We start from the raw sequence: 19,258 nt of genomic DNA on the forward strand, positions 1-19,258 counted from the left end.
TCCATTCAGGCCCATTTGAAATGTCATATATGAAGGATGAAAATTACTTGTTTGAAAATAAAATGGCCTGTAAACGAGGCTGTTTAATATTTTGCTGGTGAGCTCTTGGTACACCAGATTTTGCTGTCTGTATTGCATCTCCCTTGTCCATCAAGTACTGTTTCCCTCTGAAAGTCATCATGTTGGTTTCTAAATAAAATCCGAATCTGAATGAATAAGAGATTTGCCAGAATTTGCCTTGATGACTTTAAATTAAAAAGAATTTTGAGTTATCACTGAAGCAAATAAAATATATATCTTGTAAGTTGTCAGATTTGCAAGTGTATATTGTATTGATTGTGCTACTTTTGAAACAGTTGTCACAAGTGAGCATTTTTTTCTTTTTTTCCCCTTCTTTTGTTACCATTTTGTAGATGAAAGCCACAAAAATTGAACTTCTGGAAGAAGAACTCAGACTTGCCAGGGATTCAAATTCAGAGACAAACAACAAGCATAAATTCCTGGAACAGAATCTGCAGAAGTACCAGATGGACATATCTCAGCTCAAAGCAAAGCTGATGAGTTTGGAGGAGATGAAAAGACAGGCTGAAATGGATGGAAATTCAGCTAAGCAAAACCTGGACAAATGCTATGCCCAAATAAAGGATCTAAATGACAGAATAACCAGGTTGACTTACGAGACTGAAGATGAGAAAAGGAAGAGGAAGTTGCTGGAGGACAGATATGAGCAACAAAAGAATGACTACGACCAGCTGCAGAAAACAAGACAAAACGAGAAAGACAGCCTTGGCTGGCAAAAGTTAGAATCTGAGAAGGTCATCAAGGAGAAGGAGTACGAAATAGAAAGATTAAGGGTTCTCCTGCAGGACGAAGGCACACGGAAGAGGGAGTATGAAAATGAGCTGGCTAAGGTAAGAAACCAGTTTAGCGAGGAGATGAGTAATTTAAAGAACAAGTATGAAACAGAAATTAATATTAAGAAGACCACAATCCAGCAGATAGCTGCACAGAAAGATGATGATGCGAAAGGTCTCAGAGCCCAGGTTGACAGACTGTCAAGAGAAAACAGAGACCTTAAGGATGAAATCGTGAGGCTGAACGATGCCATTCTGCAAACCACAGATCAGCGGAGGAGGGCAGAGGAAGATGCTCTTCAGCAGAAGGCTTGCAGTTCTGAGGTGTCACAGCAGAAGCACCAGTTAGAGCTGGAGCTGAAACAGATCATTCAGCTTCGTGGTGAAGACAACTCCAGATACAAGCAGGCTCTTGAAGAGGCTGCTGCTACTATTCAGGATAAAACTAAGGAGCTGGAAAGGCTAAAGCTTCAGCTTCAGGAAGAAGCTAAAAGCCGATGGGAACTTGAAAATGAGTTGGCTAAGGTAAGGAACAGTTATGATGAGGAAATTATTAGCTTAAAGAACAAGTATGAAACTGAGATTAATATCACAAAGACCACAATTCACCAGGTCACTATGCAAAAGGAAGAGGATACCAATAATTATAGAACGCAGCTTGATAATGCTATGAGAGAAAATAGGAATTTGTGTGAGGAAATTAGGAGACTGAAGAATACAATAACTCAAACAACAGATAATCTACGGAAAATAGAAGAGAATGCTCAGCAGCAGAAGGCAGCTGGCTCAGAGCTTTCTCAGAAGAAACAGCAGCTGGAGATTGAACTAAAACAAGTTATTCAAAGGCACTCTGATGAAAGCATGCGATACAAACAGTCGCTTGATGATGCATCTAAGACCATTAAAGAGAGAAACAAAGAGATTGAAAGGCTGAGAAAGTTGTTGGATGTAGAGACAAGTCAAAGAAAAGAAATAGAGGATGAGAACAATCAGTTAAAAAGAGTTCAGTTTGACCTTCAGAAAGCAAACACGAGTGCTACTGAGACAATTAACAAGCTGAGGATCCAGGAGCAGGATCTGGCCAGACTGAAAATTGACTATGAAAGAGTTTTGCAAGAGAAAAAAGGCAGGGATCAAGAAAGTGCAAAGTTCCAAAGCACTGTAAAAGACTTGCAGATCCAAAAACATAAGCTGGAGGAGGAACTTTGCAGGCAGAATAAGAATGTGATGGAAGAGACAGCCAGGAGGAAGAAACTGGAAGAGGAAGTAGAAGGCATGAGGAGATCTCTGAGAGAGCAATCTGTTAAAATAACTAATCTCACACAGCAGATAGAGGAAGTGTCTATTGTAAAGAAGAGAAATGAAGATGACCTTAGACACCAAAGAGAAGCATTAGATGGTCATGTGAGAGAGAAACAAAGGTACATGGAGGAGATAAGAAAATACACATCTGACATTGAGACTTTACGTCGTCAGTTGGTACAAGAACAGGAGCAATTGAAGCAGGCTCACCTGCGAAATGAGCACTTACAGAAAACCTCCGAGGAGAAGAGCAAAAACTTGAACGAGTGCAAAATCGAAATCGAAAGGCTTCAGTCTCTCACTGAGAACCTAACCAAGGAACACTTGTTACTGGAGGAAGAGCTGCGAAATGTTAGATTGGAGTATGATGATCTCAGAATGGTCAGAAGTGAAGTTGATGAGAAAAATTCTGCCATTGCTGAACTAAAGAATCAGCTTCAGACAAGCAGCAAGCAAACCCTGGAACTTCAGGGGTTGATTAATGATTTACAGAAAGAAAGGGAAAAATTGAGACAGGAAATTGAAAAATTCCAAAAGCAGGCTCTGGAGGTATTCACACATATTTTGATCCCAGCTTTACTGTCTCTCAGATATATAATTACTCACAATGTCCATTTGAACCAACTTAATTCACACCTTGCTGATTAAGTTCACTGTACTTGTGACTAATATTCCTCTTATGGCCACTCTCCTCGTTATTTTTAAAAGAAAAATGGCAGAATTTGGCCACTTTCTTAGCCCCTTTACTCCCTGAGGACTGTGCTAGGAAACTTTAAAGTGTCTTTTTCACCTAGCTGAGCCTTGCCCTCAGCATGGAGGAAACCCTGGATATGTACCGGTCTTCACCAAACTATCCTAAGGGAAAATAACAATACATGGAATACCACTGTGGTTTAGCTGTACTCTGCTGGCTGTGTGCTTCCTGGTCTGTTTTGGTCAGAATGGGTTAAAGCAGTCCTTTGAGCCTGACCTGAGCTGTAACACAAACTAAACAAGCTAAAAGCCCCAGAACCAACAAACCATCTAAGTGCTGTTTAGCTGCGTAAAGTGGTGACTAAGAATTAAAAGTGATGCTGCCAGCTAAGATACCTAAAACCTAAATTTCAGTGACTGTTGGGACTTCTGTTCCTAAGTCATCAAGGGTGACTTAAATTTCACTATCAGCCCATGTTCCTTAAACTTGAGATGACAGTATAGATAAACTAAAGAAAAGATATTTTTGCATCTTCATTCTTCTACCTTTTGAAAATGTTTATTTTTTTCTGTATTTGCCCTCCATGTTTTTTTCCTCATTCTCATCTATTCTGTCAGTTGTTTAGTTTTTCTTTAATTTTTAAAACCTTGATACTAATTTTTAATAACACTTAGCATTGCCTGACATCTATGCATACATACTGCATTTGTTACAAATATGTAACATGTTATTTGGTTTAATATGGACTGCATGTGAATGTGCATGTGTTAGTGTATAAAGGTGTGTGTGCATATATATATTATATTATGAAGATATGAAGGGAATTTAAATGTAAATCAACAAATTGTTTGAAACTAATAGGAAAAAGTGAGTCATATATTTCATTTTCATCCATGTGTGACCAGTTCTTAGCTGATATGTATTCACTCAGGTTAGTAGAATTATGCCAGGGTACACCTACTGGGCAGCAGATTCTTAAAGAATCTTGAGTGCTCTGTGAGTGTACTATGAGACGCATGAAGAAGACATAAAGAGCTAACTAAATCACTAGAAAGTTAAGATTGTAGGTAATAGATTGGAGACTCTGGTACTAAAGACACCTTCATTGAAGGGACAGATGTACCTTCGCTGGTTTATTTTATTCATGGTCTTGGGTAAGGCACTGCTGTGACTGGAATGTTTTCCAGTGGCAGTTTGTTGCAGATTAAATGACAGGCTGAAGGGTAAGTGGAGAGCATATGTCTAACTATCTTCTCTTGTTTTATTTCTTGTTTAAAATTTTAGGCATCCAATAGGATTCAAGAATCCAAAAATCAATATAACCACATTATGCAAGAAAGAGAAACCTTGCTGATAAAAATGAGTGCTCTAGAGCAAGACAAAGCCAGGCTGCAGAGATTAGAAGAGGAGTTGAACCGTTTGAAAGTTAACCTGGAATCAGAGTCTCGTTTGAAGCAACGCCTGGAAAATGAGAAACAACAAATCCTGAATGACCTCAACCAATGGAAGAACCAGCACTCCCGGACAGAGGAATCCATAAGGAAGATCCAGTGTGAGAGAGAGAAGAGTGAGAGGGAGAAGAACACCTTGAGGAGTGAGATTGAAAGGCTGCAGATGGAGATTAAAAGGATTGAGGAGAGATACCGATGCAGACTGGAAGAGACTGCTGTCAAAAGCCAGTCAGAGTTGGAATCTGAGCGTCTCAGGCTGCAGAGAGAGATCGAGAAACTTAAACAGCGCCCATATGGGTCCCACAGATCTACTCAGACTGAAGAAGACTTCTGTATTGATGCTTCCAAGTTGGTGTTCAATGGGCTGCGGAAGAAAATTACAGCAATGCAGCTGTATGAGTGTCAGCTTATAGACAAACTCACGCTGGATAAACTGCTGAAGGGGCAGAGGTCAGTAGAAGAAGTCGCTGCTGACATTGAACCCTTTCTGAAAGGGGCAGGTGCTATTGCAGGAGTGTCTGTTTTACCCAGACAGAAGTACTCCTTTGTTGAGGCCAAACGGAACCAGCTGCTTACGGCAGAAAATGCAGTCCTGCTCTTGGAAGCCCAGGCAGCAACAGGAGGAGTGATAGACCCACACCGCAATGAGGTATTAACAGTGGACAGTGCTATTGCCAGAGATCTGATTGACTTTGATGACAGAGAACAAATCTATACGGCAGAAAAGGCTATTACAGGTTTTAAAGATCCTTTCTCAGGCAAAACTGTGCCACTATCTGAAGCCATGAAGAAAAACTTGATTGACAGAGAAACTGGGATGCGTCTGCTTGAAGCCCAGCTGGCTGTGGGAGGGATTGTTGATCCTGTCAACAGTGTTTTCCTACCCAAAGATGTAGCTTTATCCCGTGGATTGATTGACAAAGATTTGTACAGGATTCTAAACAACTGCCAAAGCACCACGAAGAACTTCATTGATCCCAGCACCAAAAAGGCAGTCACTTACATGCAGCTAAAGGAAAAATGCAGGATTGAGCCACATACTGGCTTGCTACTCCTTCCAGTGCAGAAGAGGAGTATGTCATTCCAAGGGATCAGGCAGCCTGTCTCAGCAGATGCTCTTCTTGAGGCTGGAATTATTAAGGAATCAACAAGGAATGATTTGGAAAGAGGTGCAATTACAGTGGAAGAAGTGAGTGAGAGGATTATCGATTTCCTTCAGGGCTCTAGCTGTATTGCAGGTATCTACAATGAGGCTACTAAAGAGAAACTTGGCATTTACCAGGCTATGAAAATAGGCTTGGTTAGACCAGGGACAGCCCTTGAACTCCTAGAAGCCCAGGCAGCCACCGGATTCATAGTCGATCCTGTCAGCAACGCGAGGCTGCCTGTTGAGGAAGCTTATAAAAGAGGTCTTGTTGGAATAGAATTTAAAGAGAAGCTTCTCTCTGCTGAAAGAGCTGTCACTGGGTACAAAGACCCAGAAACTGGAAACATCATTTCTCTGTTTCAAGCAATGAATAAAGAGCTCATAGAAAGAGGCCATGGCATTCGCTTGCTGGAGGCCCAGATTGCCACTGGTGGAATCATTGACCCCAAAGAAAGCTACCGCCTGCCAGTAGAGACAGCCTACAAGCGTGGCTACTTCAATGAGGAGCTCAACCAGATTCTTAGTGATCCAAGCGATGACACCAAAGGGTTTTTTGATCCTAATACGGAAGAGAACTTGACCTACTTGCAGCTGAAAGAAAGATGCATAAAGGATGATGCAACAGGGCTCTGTCTTCTGCCCCTGAGGGAGAAGAAGAAGGTGGTACACACCTCACAGAAGAACACCCTTAGGAAGCGTCGAGTTGTCATTGTAGATCCAGAAACAAACAGGGAAATGTCAGTGCAGGAGGCATACAGCAAAGGCCTCATAGATTTTGACACCTATACAGAACTAGCTGAACAGGAGTGTGAGTGGGAAGAAATAACTATTACAGGATCAGATGGTAGCAGTAGAGTAGTCCTTGTTGACAGGAAAACAGGTAGCCAGTATGATATACAAGATGCTATTGATAAAGGTCTGGTAGAGAAGAAATTCTTTGATCAATACCGTTCTGGCAGCTTAAGCCTGACTCAGTTTGCAGACATGATTTCCTGCCGTAATGGCACCGATGAGGTGTTTCGACATGAATCGGTGACTCGGTCTCCCACAGTCCTGAGTGTCAGGAGTTCTTCCTCGCTGATAAGGAGTGGTTCATTCTCAGAGACCCCAGATGAGTGCAGTCCCATTGCAGCCATATTTGACACCGAAAACTTGGAGAAAATCTCAATTTCAGAAGCTATACAGCGGGGCATTGTGGATAGCATCACCGGGCAACGGTTACTTGAAGCCCAAGCCTGCACAGGGGGCATAATATGCCCTACCACAGGCCAAAGGCTCTCCCTTCAGGAAGCTACCAATCAGGGCATCATTGATCAGGATATGGCCACGCGGCTCAAACCAGCCCAGAAGGCCTTCATAGGATTTGAAGGCATAAAGAGCGGACGCAAGAGGATGTCAGCAGCAGAAGCAGTCAAGGAAAAATGGTTGCCTTATGAGGCTGGGCAGCGGTTCCTTGAATTCCAGTACCTCACCGGTGGTCTCGTGGATCCAGAAGTACGTGGAAGAATAAGTATTGAAGAAGCCATTCGAAATTCATTGATTGATGGTCGTGCTGCCCAGAAATTGCAAGACACCAACAGCTATCCCAAAATACTGACCTGCCCCAAGACCAAGCTGAAAATATCCTACAAAGATGCAATGAATCGGTCAATGGTGGAAGATATCACTGGTCTCAAACTCTTGGAAGCAGCCTCTGTTTCGTCTAAAGGTATATCCAGTCCCTACAATGTCTCTTCAGCACCCGGCTCTCGCTCTGGCTCTCGCTCTGGCTCACGTTCAGGCTCACGCAGTGGATCTAGGAGGGGAAGTTTTGATGCATCGGCAACTTCTTCATATTCTTACTCATACTCAACCTTCAGCAGTGGGTCTATTGGGCGCTAGTAAGTGAGGGAACATGAATGCATTTTAATATCATCTAGCTTAGTCTATATCCCCTTTCCTAAATCAACAGCTGATTAACTGAAAGCAATATAGTTTGTGGTCCTGTTGTTACTTGCACAAGCAAGACCACTTTGCTGAAACAAAGGAAATAAAGGCATGTCCAAAAAACTTTAAGTCTTTTCTGGGTGTGTTCAATGTCTGAAAAAGCTGTAAAATGCCTGAACACAGATTTGTGGAGAAGAGGATAGGGGAATGCAAGAAGTCATGTTTGTGAATTTTGATTTTCAGTTGCCATTTCCTTTTAGTGTTGGATTTTTAATGGGTCTCTGTATATTTTAAATACTGTCATTTGCCTTCTCCTATTAACTGTAACTGTCAACTCATAAACTGATAGCTGAGGTTTTAAAGTCCTGAAGTTTGGTTTGTTTGTTTTTTTTTCCACATAGAGCCTTTCTCAATTTGCTATTACAGAGAAAAAATAGACTGTGGATAGAAAATACCTTAAATATTGGTCTATAATCTATGCTATAACATGAAAAGCTGTCTTCCAAATGTTCTGCTTCTTTATGTTTGTCTGGCCATTTTCTTACGTATAACTTGGTGAATATAAAGGGCTGGTATTAGGCTGGGCTTTTGTGTTACTGTTACCTGTATGTTTTCTACTGTTTTGCTTTATTTCCATGTAACAAAAAATACACATAAATCTAACTGCACCACATCAGCTATCCTGGGCAATAAACCTTTGCAGTTTTAAACTATTTGTTGTGTGCTTATTAAACAGAGCTATGAATGCTGTTAGAGATAGGAATTATAGAAAGGACCTTTTAGAAAAGAAAGAAGTAATAGTCTTGTTGTAAAAACAGCAGATTGGCATCATCAAAAATAATGTGCCTGTACATCATTTTTATGAGTACAGACTTTTGATTCTGTGTTTTCAGAAGGAAAGTGAAGATTGCACCAATAATGAAAACTGCTCTAGAAGCAGAAAGCCAGTTTCCACAGTTGAATTCCACAGCTGACTGTCGGCTTGATTTCTTCTGCTCATGAGCCTTTGTCTCTGCAGCTACAACAGACTATGAGTTAGATTCTCCCTTGTGCATCATTCAGTTTTGGACAGCGAGCAGAACAAAGATAAGTGACTGGACTTTGCCAAACAGTCTAGTGGAATAGGAGGGTCTTTCAGAAATCTAAACAGTCATGTCCTGTGGTGTCCAGCCACCTCTGGTGGCCCCCGAAAACCTAGAAAATAGCAAGCACGTATCACTGTTTGTGTGATGGCTTCCTGTTGCAAGTTCTGCTAGCAGCCTGCTGTCTTCTTGTACCTGAGGTCTCTCCTGAGCTCAGAAAGCAGAGCAGGGCTGAGCACTGGACTCAGGGCATGATTTGAAGCTGCTTAGTTGCTGTGGCTGTTCTCAGCCATGGCAGAAAATGTCTGTGTCTGTTGAGAGCATCGTGTCCTCTCCTGCATACAGCAGAGTGCCAATACCTCTGGTTGGTATTGTGTTCCTACCTCTGTTATCACTTAAAATAATGTAGTATGGTTTTAGACAAATACCAGTACAGAGCTTTAAATGAAAAAACTATTAGTGTAATTTGCCAGTATAAGTCTTCCTATAAGTAGTTGAAACACGTAGCAGGCTTTTAGCTGTGTATCATGTAGGGATTTTACCTGTCTATCAGTTCTATGATTTGTTACAGGTAAAAAGACTAAATTGATAGGAACAAATGCTAATCACTGTCAATGGTGCTGCATGATTTTTGTAGCATATTCTTTTCCCAGGGTGAAAATAGATTGGATTTTGATAGTTTTGTCTCTGCTGAAGCATAGCTTCTAACCTGAAAAGTGTTTCCAGTATCTTCTGAAGATTATACCAACATCTAAATTCTCTCCCATACATAAAGTATTCTCCATTACTGGACTAAGAAACTAAGTGAACTGCTACAAGTCAGTAGGGACCTCTGTAGAAAGTAGGTGATAAAGTGATAAATCTGTCCGTGAGGAAATTCCATAGCTTCTGAGGTTTGCTTACAGCTGAAATTCATTAGCTGTACCATGGGGGAGAACTCGGTGCCTGAGTAGCTTTCTGACTGGTAGCGAGAAACAGCTGTGGGTGGTTTTTTCTTTGTTTGCTTTTAGGCCCCTAATCAAAATCTGTTGCAGCAATTTTAAATGCAGAGAAGGTTGCAGTGCTAAAAATGACCTTTTTACTGAAAAAAAGCCTGCAATTGGGTGCCTGCACTTGGCACAGACTGGGGAATTCTGTCTTCCTTTGAGGCACGGTTGCTAGCTGCATGTAAATTCTGTGCAAGAGCCAGCTGAATGGCAGCTGAGCTGAGGGTAGGCAGCAGGTGGGCAAGAAACTGATAATTCGGAGGTGCCAGAGAGTTCTCCTCTGTAGTAAAAAGGTGCAGAGGAAGGAGCTGGAGGAAGAGCTCCCCTTCTCCAGAGCTGAAGTTTGGTAGCTGCAGCCCCGTATGGTCAGACAGCAGAGATACAACAGGTATGAGCAGCAGGAGGGCAAGTTGTTGGATGTGCTCAATGTGGGTGCGTGTTTCTGAGGCAGCATATGGTGCTGGTGAGATAAGAGAGCTGTACCTGGGTACACCCGGGTTGTTCTGTTGTGGTGTGGTGCTATGGGGACAAAGAAGTGAATGTGAAGCTTTAGGGTAGGGTGTTCACAGGCTCAGCACTTCTTGCATGGAAGATGAAATGTTTTTTTTCTATTTGCCTTGAACGAATGACTGGTAATTTTGAATTTTCATCTCTGCTGAGACAGCAGCTCTTCAATATTAAAAATCCAAGGTAGACTTGTTGGCCCAGCCTGTGCCTGTGAGCACTTCCCCGTGTGGAGGGGGTGCTGGGTGAGACGTGTCCATTAGCAGCCTTGGGGCTCACAGTCAATTCCCCAAATCCACTGCTTCCTCCCTGTGCCTGGGGACAGAAGATAGGGCTGATAGATCCATTGTGTACATCCACCCTGTTCAGTGGAAAAACGAGTGCCTTGCATGCTGACTTGGCTGGAGAGTATTTGGTTATTAGCAGGGTCAGCTCCTTACAGAGCTGGGCTTTGCTCTGATCAGGAGAGGAATTTATTTCTGAGGGTTTTCTTGGAGTGAAACACCTTGATGCTGGGGATTTACTGTCCATCTGCTTCTGGGCTGGGAAAAGGCTGCTCCTTAGGGCCCAAAGTACGTGGAAAACAACACAGCTTGCACAGCAGTGCATGAGCCAGTTTTGTCTGTCTTTTGCAACTTTGTAATGCATGTATAGCATGGTTGACTAATTGTCTAGCCTTTTGAATATGAAAGATGGGTGGGGAATATTTACAGAATAGCTTTATGTGACAGTGTAAAATTGGGTTATTAGATTATAAGTATTTACAATGAGCGTGGGTGTGGTGCTTTTTTAACTTGTTTATATTTCAATTTTCTGTGTATTCTTCTAAAATAAATCTCTGTGAGTCGTTCTCTTTGAAGTTTCTGTGCATCTAGGCTGTTCTGAGATGAGTGGGATTCACTTGTCGTGTGTAGCTGTCTCAGAGTTATCTTATATTTGGAAATGCAAGTTTCTTACGTGCCAGGCAACATGCACAATCCCTGTGTACCTCAAAGCAGGCTGTGTGTAGGCTCTCTGCTCGTGTTAACTATCCTGGTGTTAACAACTATGCATCTGTAACATGAGGCTAATATTTTTTTTTCCTCCTCACAGTAACACCAAATGCACAGTTGGTACATGTATAACTGCATCCTGTAATAAGCAGAGCAATGTCTTGAGTTCTATTCATCACAGAGTATGTTTCAGCTTCAGTAGATCAGCAACATATTTCATGGTAGTGTAAATCCAGTGGGATGCTCTACTGGTGGGAGTTGAATATCCATCTGCTAATATACCAGATACTTCTGTTGCTGATCTCTCTGCGGATTCCTGTTCTGTTGGCAATGTTTCTGATGCAGCCTAGGAGCTGTTGGCCCTGGCCATCTGGGCACACTGCTGGTTCATGTTCAGCTGCCTGTTAATCAGCACCACCAGATCTTTTTCTGCTTGGAGGCTTTTCATCCACACTGCTCTGAGCCTGCTGTGTGGACTTGTGACCCAAGTGCAGCACCTGGCACTAAACCTTGTTGAAAGTCATACGGAGCATTGAGCTAGCTTATCTGGCTCCCTCTGCAAACCTTCCAAACCCTGACAGAGAGAAACATGCAGGGGATGCTGTTGCTAAATATTGATGAGTACCTTACTGCAAGTACACCCTTTACTATATAAAAAGCCTTCCTGTTCCTATGAAGTTGCATTTAATGTTTAATGGCTAAATAAGTAGTAAACAGAGGATAAAATCATTCAATAAAGCTGAACTGTCATTCAACCTTATCTCAGAGAACTTGATAGTAATCTAAGCAAACTGTGCAACCCTGACTCTGGGGACTTTAGGTTTCCTACCTTGTTCCCCAGTTGCCTCCTACACTCTGGGAAATCCAAAATGTCCTCTGGGGCCAGACTCACTATTAAGTCCAGGCAGACCAGTTTTTCCCTTTTCAAAATGTTGCTGACTTCATTTATTTTTATTATGCCAAGAATAATGTATTTGTTTTCATAAGAGGAGGGGTGGGGGGGAACACAAAACAAAGAACGAAGTCCTGGGAAGGTTTTACAAACAATCGAGGACAGAACAGGGATAGCACTTGGATTCTTGGATGAGCTATGGAGTTTGAAGACAGAATCAAATGTTTCTTCTTCAGATATCTTTATTTTTAAAACTTAGTTCTATTTTAAAATGTTGCAATAAACATTTTCATTTAGGAAATATCAGGGAAAGTCTTTGAACCTGTCTTGCTTTCTAGCTTTTTTTTTTCTTCCTGCCTCTTATTTGTAATACTGTTCATGGAGTTTAAGACAGGTTTCCAAACAGCTGTAATTCCTTTGAAATTGTTTGGTTTTCTGGTGAATAATTTGAGGTGGTATGGAAAGAGGAGTAGGATGATGTCCTTGGCTATAGCCTGGAAATATTTAAGTTTCCACTTCTTTCAGGTTGATATTAGAGGCTCCAGATTCAATAAGGACCATGTTATACCCATTATGTACATCCAGCCTGGAGAAATGGAGAATAAAATTATCTTAGATGCTGCATTCTTTCTTATCCCCCATTGCTTGAGCCCCTCTGACCTCAAATAGCCATTCTAGGCCAGATCCCTCCCTCTACCTTCAGGATACTGTGGTCTGCTCACAGCTCATTGCAGGCAATGTTTGAAGATGGGATGCAAACTCTTCTCTGGTGGTTGCCACCTCCTCTTACTGCTGGCTTCCTGAATAGTATGGTTACCTGTGCGTGGTGAGAAAGGGATCTTACAGGCTATACCATATTGTAACAGGGCCACAATGGTTTTGTAGGCAGTCAGTACAGATCATAGGTGCTCTACGTGGAGCCCTGGTTCCAGTGACTTAGCTGTACATATTCTTAAGGAGGTTTTCCTACACAGGTGCTTTTTTTGTATGTGTGATAAGCACAAATATGTATCAAGACAGATTGAGAGGGATCAGCTTTGAGTCAGGAATACAAGCATCTGGCCAAGTCAGTGATGAGATGCTGGTCCCTAAAATGCTCTTTGTCTTTTGTTCTCATCCGGACTTCCTTGCCCCCTCCCTCAAGCCCAGGGAATTTGCTGCTTTCTCTTACTGTACGAACAGACTGTAGACAGTTTGAATGAATTATAGAATCACTCATGTTGGAAAAGACCTTAAAAATCATTGAGTCCAACCTCGACCTAACCACACTCCCCTAACAACTTTCTGCTAAATCATGTCCCTGAGCACCACATCCGAATGGTTTTTAAACACATCCAGGGATGGTGACTCAACCACCTCCCTGGGGAGCCTGTTCCAGTGCTTAACAACCCTTTCTGTAAAGAAGTGTTTCATGATATCCAACCTAAACTTACCCTGGCTCAACTTGAGGCCATTGCTCCTCGTCCTGTCACCGGTAAGAAGAGAACAACCCCACGCTTGCTGTAAGACCTTCCAGGTATTGAAAGAGAGCAATAAGGTCTCCCCTCAGCCTCCTCTTCCTGAGACTAAGCCCCAGATCCTTTGGTCTCCCCTTATAAGGCACATTCTCCAAGCCCTTCACAAGCCTTGTTGCCCTTCTTTGGGCCTGCTCCAGCACCTCAATGTTCTTGAATGCAGTGAGAACAAGTGGTTTCTCTAATTTCAGCTAGATTAAAGCCATGGCACTGGGTTACTGCTGTTACAGTCAGGAGATAAAGGAATGTGCAATGTGTGATGCTCCTTCTAACAACTGAGGTATGGCCAGCACACAAAGCTAGACGTCCAGTGTTTTTTATCTCCTGCTGTGTGTAGCTAACACTGGAAGGGTGACATATGGGGAGCACCAACTGGGATAGAATTGTATGTGAGCTCTTTATTGCAAGTGTATTTTGAAGTATATATACACGTATATTTTTAAGGAGGTAGGAGAGAAGGCAGATGGAGAAAGCTTACAAAAATTGGGAATTGGTGGTTACCTTAACTTCATGGAACATGGTTTCTACCTTTGATCAAGTATCTTTGTTTCTTTTTCATAAGATATCAGCCTCTAGTAGAGGGAACCCAACTCAGTGACAACATGCACTCTTCTGAGAAACAGATTTCCTCATTCATAATATTTTCTGTTCCCTGACATAGCCAACCTGAGCATTTAAGCTCAGACACATGTGAGGGTTACCTGGGCTACGTTAGGTCTAAGATAAGTGGCTACGTTCCTGATCTGTCATCTGCCAGTCTGGGCTGCACAGAAGAAATAAGCCAAAGAAAGATCAGAGATAGCAAGTTCACAGCACAACAGAATGGCTTAGGTTGGAAGGGACCTCAAAGCCCATTTGGTTTTAACCCTCTTCTGTGATCAGGACGCCCCCCACCAACTCAGGCTGACAAGGGCCCCATCCAACCTGGCCTTGAGTGCCTCCAGAAATAGGGCATCCACAGCTTCCCTAGGCAGTCTGTGCCAGGACCTCACTGCCCTCTGAGTAAAGAATTTCTTCCTAACCTCTCACCTAATTTCCTCCTTAAATTTAACGACATTCCCCCTTGTCCTATCACTGTTACTGTAAGAAGTGCATACCAAGTTCCTCTACATATGCAACACTGTGGAATGGGGATCGTGCATGCTGCTCGTCTTCCACAAATAAAAAGCAAAGTGATTTAAATAATCTCAGTCACGCAACTGATAAAGTGGCTGGATTATCTTGTCTTAGCAGTGGAAAGTTTTTGCATACAGCATCAGCATGGCTCAGAAGACATATTAGACTGTGCTGGCATGATTGCGTGTCCCAAATTTATTGGAACTGACACCTGCTCTAAAAGAATATTTAACAACAGCCTGTACCTAAATTTTTTCATTAACATGTATAGAATCTGCTTAAAAATGTAAGATATATATATATATATATATATTTTCTTGATTTTACTTAACATTAGTAATGCATTACTTAGGAGACTTTTATGTGTACTTAGTAAGATGTTTTTAAGTTTGACTTCTATGGGAAGATTTGGCTATCATTCTTATTGGAGTCATTCTGGGACAGATTCTTTCTTTTACAGACTTGTCTGCTTTACAATTCCCCAAGTTTAATATTTGAAATGTCTGTATCTTTGAAGAAGTCAAATTTCAGACTTGTATCTGGAACTCTCCCAAAGTTCAGTGAGCAGATCACCAGAAATATTTGAAGGCTTCCCATCCTCCCTCTTTCTTTTTAATTCTTCACTTCTTCCCTCTTTGGAAACAAAGGCAGCTCCTACAGACAAGGCTTTCCCTTCCTGCTGGCAATCTTGGAAGCACCTTTGGTGTTTATTGGTCCTTCAGGTGACCATTCCTTACTGTGACATGCTGAGCCACTGCTGCATGTCTGCCCAGTGGATCAGTAGGACCACCAGCCGTCAACTTCTCTTCAGCACAGTGTCTTTCTTATCAGGGCTTTACAGGAGCTTAGAAATAGTGTTTGAAGCAATATATATATATATATATATATATTTTTTTTTTTTAAGTCACCACCTCCCACTCTGCTGGTGAATGGACAGGCATGCACAGCCACATATGTATTTGTACCACATCAGATCTAAAATCTGGTAACCAAACTCCACCACAGAAGAGTTTGGCCTTCCTTGGGGGCATCCTTGAACTTGCTCATCAATGGCTCCCAGTCAAGGCAGTGTGAAACACACGGGATTGTTCACTTCTGGGAAAGGGCAGTTTATGATAATAGGCTTTGAGCTGAGCTCACTGCGCAGTCCAGTTGAAGTTTAGGTGAGTTTTTAAGCTGGACTTGTCAAAGTCCACAGTATGGTGTCTTTCTCTTTTCGAGGTCTGGAGAAACAAGGAGGTCTGTGTTTCTAGCTTAGTTTTACAGCACTGGCTGGAAAGGAGACGCTTAGAAGGCATCAGTAATAACTAAGAATATTATTGGATTACTTGGCAAGCCTCTCTGCATAATCATAATAAATATTAAGCTTAAGGAATCACATGGAATTTTTTAGCCGCTCTTAGGTTTTTAGGAAAGCTTTTAGCTGTAGAGTCAACTATGTGATGATAGAAGGTAAAGCCATGGAAGATGATACTTTCTGTTATCGTTTTCTTTCTTTCTTTGTTTTATATCCTTGTGGCTTTGAGTGTTAAACTGTGACCTGAAGCATCAACTGCTTTCTTTACCTTTTTTTCCAATCTTGCCTTCTCTCCCTGCCAAAGGACCCTGAAGACTGGTGAAATCTCTGTCAGGGTATACTATTTTTGAAAGAAAATTAACCTTATCATCATTTTGAGATGAGTGTTACTTCATACAATCATTAAGGATGGAAAAAGACCTCTAAGACCACCTAGTCCAACCACAAACCCATCACCACCATGCCAACTAACCATGTCCCTCAGTGTGACATCCACACATTCCTTGAACACCTCCAAGGACAGTGACTCCATCATCTCCCTGGACAGCCTGTTCCACTACTTCACCACTTCTTCTGAGAAGAAATGTTTCTTGATATCCAACATGAACCTTTTCTGGTACAACGTATGGCCATTCCCTCACTGTTATTTGGGACAGGAAGCTGAACCCCATCTTGCTGCAATCTCCTTTCAGGCAGCTGTAGAGAGCAGTAAGAGTAAGATCTCCCCTGTGCCTCCTCTTCTCCACACTAAACAATTCCAGTTCCCTTCTCTGTTCTTTGTAGGACTTGTGCTCCAGACCTTTCCTGGACTGCCATCTATTCCTAGGCTCTCATATGCCCTTCATCACCCTGGATATGAATAAAGCAGTCCAAATGAAGGTCCTCTTCTTGCTCACTAGTTACTAGTGTTGCAAAGGATCTAATTTTTGGAATTTGTCTGCATATCTAAGTTAATTTAATGCTCTCAAATAATCTGCTTTGATACAGTTGATACAGCTAGAAAATTATTTCCAGTATAGAACATGAACTACTTGCAAACTTATAAGATTATGCATTGTGTTCAGTTTATGTGCTTTTAGTTAGCTATCTTCAGGCACTAAAAAACCTTTGATTTTAGGCCAATTGAATAATCTATGGAACTGTTTGTTCTTTTTGTTTTTCTGGTTTGTCCCTCAAGAGAAAATTCTCTTAGACTTGCAGCAAGCCAGGGAAATGACATTTTCTACACAATATTATGCAATGCAGTCAAAATATAGTGGTGAAGCCTTCCAAGAGTAAGAATAAGAATACTGGTAATTTCTAAAAATGGGAGGAAGCATAAAATGTTTTCATTATGGATTCCTACAAACGACTTTAAAAGAATATTTTTGCAGAAATTTCTGGTATTGTTTATGTCAGTGATGTAGAACCAAATTCAAAATAGACTTTGTTTTATATTTTATGCTCATCTTCTCTAGTCTCTCTGATAACTCTTCACTAGTCTTAGGCAAAGTAAAATTAAAGGAATGGAGCAGTAATGGGGTTGTCTGGAACATTGTGAGGTACACAGTTTACAACATCATAAATATTGTGATCCTTTGAATAACAAGCATCAGAAAATCACCTTTGATAAATCATTATCATATCTGTTTTTAATCTGCTTTTTGCCCTGTTAAGTAAATTACAAAAAAAATAGCAACTTTAAAGAGTGGATAGGATGGGTGAGAGCTGTACTTTCAGCAACACCTATTGAATGTTATTTAGTCCTTCCTTAAGACATTCACGCAGATAGAATTCTGAATGAAAAGCTGTTCAGATTAAAAATGATAAATCAATGTAAGTGTTAGGGTGACTCAAGTGTGGAAGGGGACAGAGGAGTGGGCAGAAGTGTATAAAGTGCAATATTGCAAAATGTGTTTATTTTCAGTTTCTATGATTATGGGTTTTTTCTTTTTTTTTTTTTTATATAGCATTTCTTGGCTTTTTTTTTTTTTTTTTTTTTTTTTTAAATGCAGGCATCTTCTTTTAGATCTTAGGTAGAAAGAGAAAGTAGATGGACACTGGAAGTGAGGTTGGGTGACGTGGGAGAATTCAGAGATGTTTCTCACCATTGCAGAGAGAAAATCAGACTAAAGCTCAGTTAGAGTTGAGGCTAGCCAGTACTGTTGCATCTGACAAATGCATACTATTTGTTCTTCCTATATGTGACAACATAATCTTGCTCCCTACAGTCGCAGAATCACTGAAAAACTGAAGTGGGAAGGGATCTCTGGAGTTTGTTGGTTTCAGCTCTCTTTGCTGAGGTGTGGACACCTAGAGGCAGTTCCCCAGCATGTTCCAAATGGCTTTTGAATATCGTCAAGGAGGGACAGTTGCAAGCTCTCTGGGAAACCTGTGTCACTGCTCAGTCACCCTTGCGCTTTTACAGTGCTTTCTGGTCTTATGGTGATACCCCCTGTGTTTCAGTGTGTCCCTTGTCCTGTAACTCAGCATCACTGAAAAGATCCAAGCACTGTCTTCAGCTATTTGTACCCACTGATTATTTTTCCTTGACTCTCCTCTGTCTCCATCTGGATGAAGCCAGGTTTCTTAGCCCTTCCTCACCTGTGAATTGCTTCAGTTCCTGTATCTAAATGTATCTTCTGTTTCATTATATAGATGCTTTCACTTTTCATCCCTTGGTTCAAGAGCATGGTAACATTTCTGGAGGGTAAGACAAAATTGTGAGAAGAGCTCATAAATCTTTTTTTCTTGGACTTCCCTCAAGCATAAATGTGCTTCAGACTAAGCTGCATGCGTCCCATGGAAGAGAGTTGTTCCCTTCCAGTTGTTCAGTCTTACCTACAAAGAATATAAATCATTAATCTTTATTTTGAAGAATTGTGATACCATGCATCATTGCTTCTAGTGGAACATTGCAAGAGATAGGAGAGCAGAGACTTCAGGCCAGATGCGTTTAAAGCTGTTGTGTGAGTAGGCTGAAGGTTACTAGTATTTTATAGCCTTTGATACTTAAGAGTCCTTGCTCCAACACGGTGTGTAGTATGTCACTAATGGTAAAAGCTAAAACACCTGTAAAATTTAAGAAAATAAAATATTCAGAGATTAGGAAAAGCTTGTCTTCTCCAAAAGTTAAATTTGTAGTGGCCCTAGAGTTGAAATTTACACCCAAATTCACTTATTTACAAAACAGAGTAACCATACCTGTTTGTGTCTCAGGTAAATCAAGGAGAAGTAAAAGTACTTTGATTTGTAGCTATGAGGAGAGAGGTTGTATCTTCCAGAAATACAGAATGAAGTTCTGGCTCTACAAAAAGAGCAGGGAACTGGTTACTATTCCAGTGGGACCAGTTTTTCACTTTTAGTCTTTAAATATTTTAAATAAGCTCATCCTTCTAAGCAAACGAGCAATACATTTTTGCAAAACTCTAATGTTTCATGTGCAATGTCTTCCTATTCTTTAATTAGTGTTTGTCCTCTTTACCTCTTAATCAGGAAAGCTGGCATGACCTAGCTTTCTGA

At 41.3% G+C, this 19,258-nt stretch overlaps 1 protein-coding gene across 5 annotated transcripts in view; it reads left to right on the forward strand.

Annotated features, from left to right (window-relative positions):
• Nucleotides 1–8,087, forward strand: part of LOC125691466 (desmoplakin) — a 46,064-nt gene extending 37,977 nt beyond the window's left edge. For 3 of the 5 annotated variants that reach the window (XM_048940877.1, XM_048940874.1, XM_048940876.1), the window contains exons 23-24: nt 414–2,705; nt 4,135–8,087. In XM_048940877.1, the coding sequence (XP_048796834.1) occupies nt 414–2,705; nt 4,135–7,329 (5,487 nt within the window). In that variant the 3' untranslated portion in view covers nt 7,330–8,087. The remainder of the gene's footprint in view (nt 1–413; nt 2,706–4,134) is intronic. The other 2 variants (XM_048940878.1, XM_048940879.1) reach the window with 2 other exon arrangements.
• The last annotated feature ends 11,171 nt before the right edge of the window (nt 8,088–19,258 follow it).

The sequence above is a fragment of the Lagopus muta genome, chromosome 3, assembly GCF_023343835.1.
Source record: "Lagopus muta isolate bLagMut1 chromosome 3, bLagMut1 primary, whole genome shotgun sequence".
NCBI lineage: Eukaryota > Metazoa > Chordata > Aves > Galliformes > Phasianidae > Lagopus > Lagopus muta.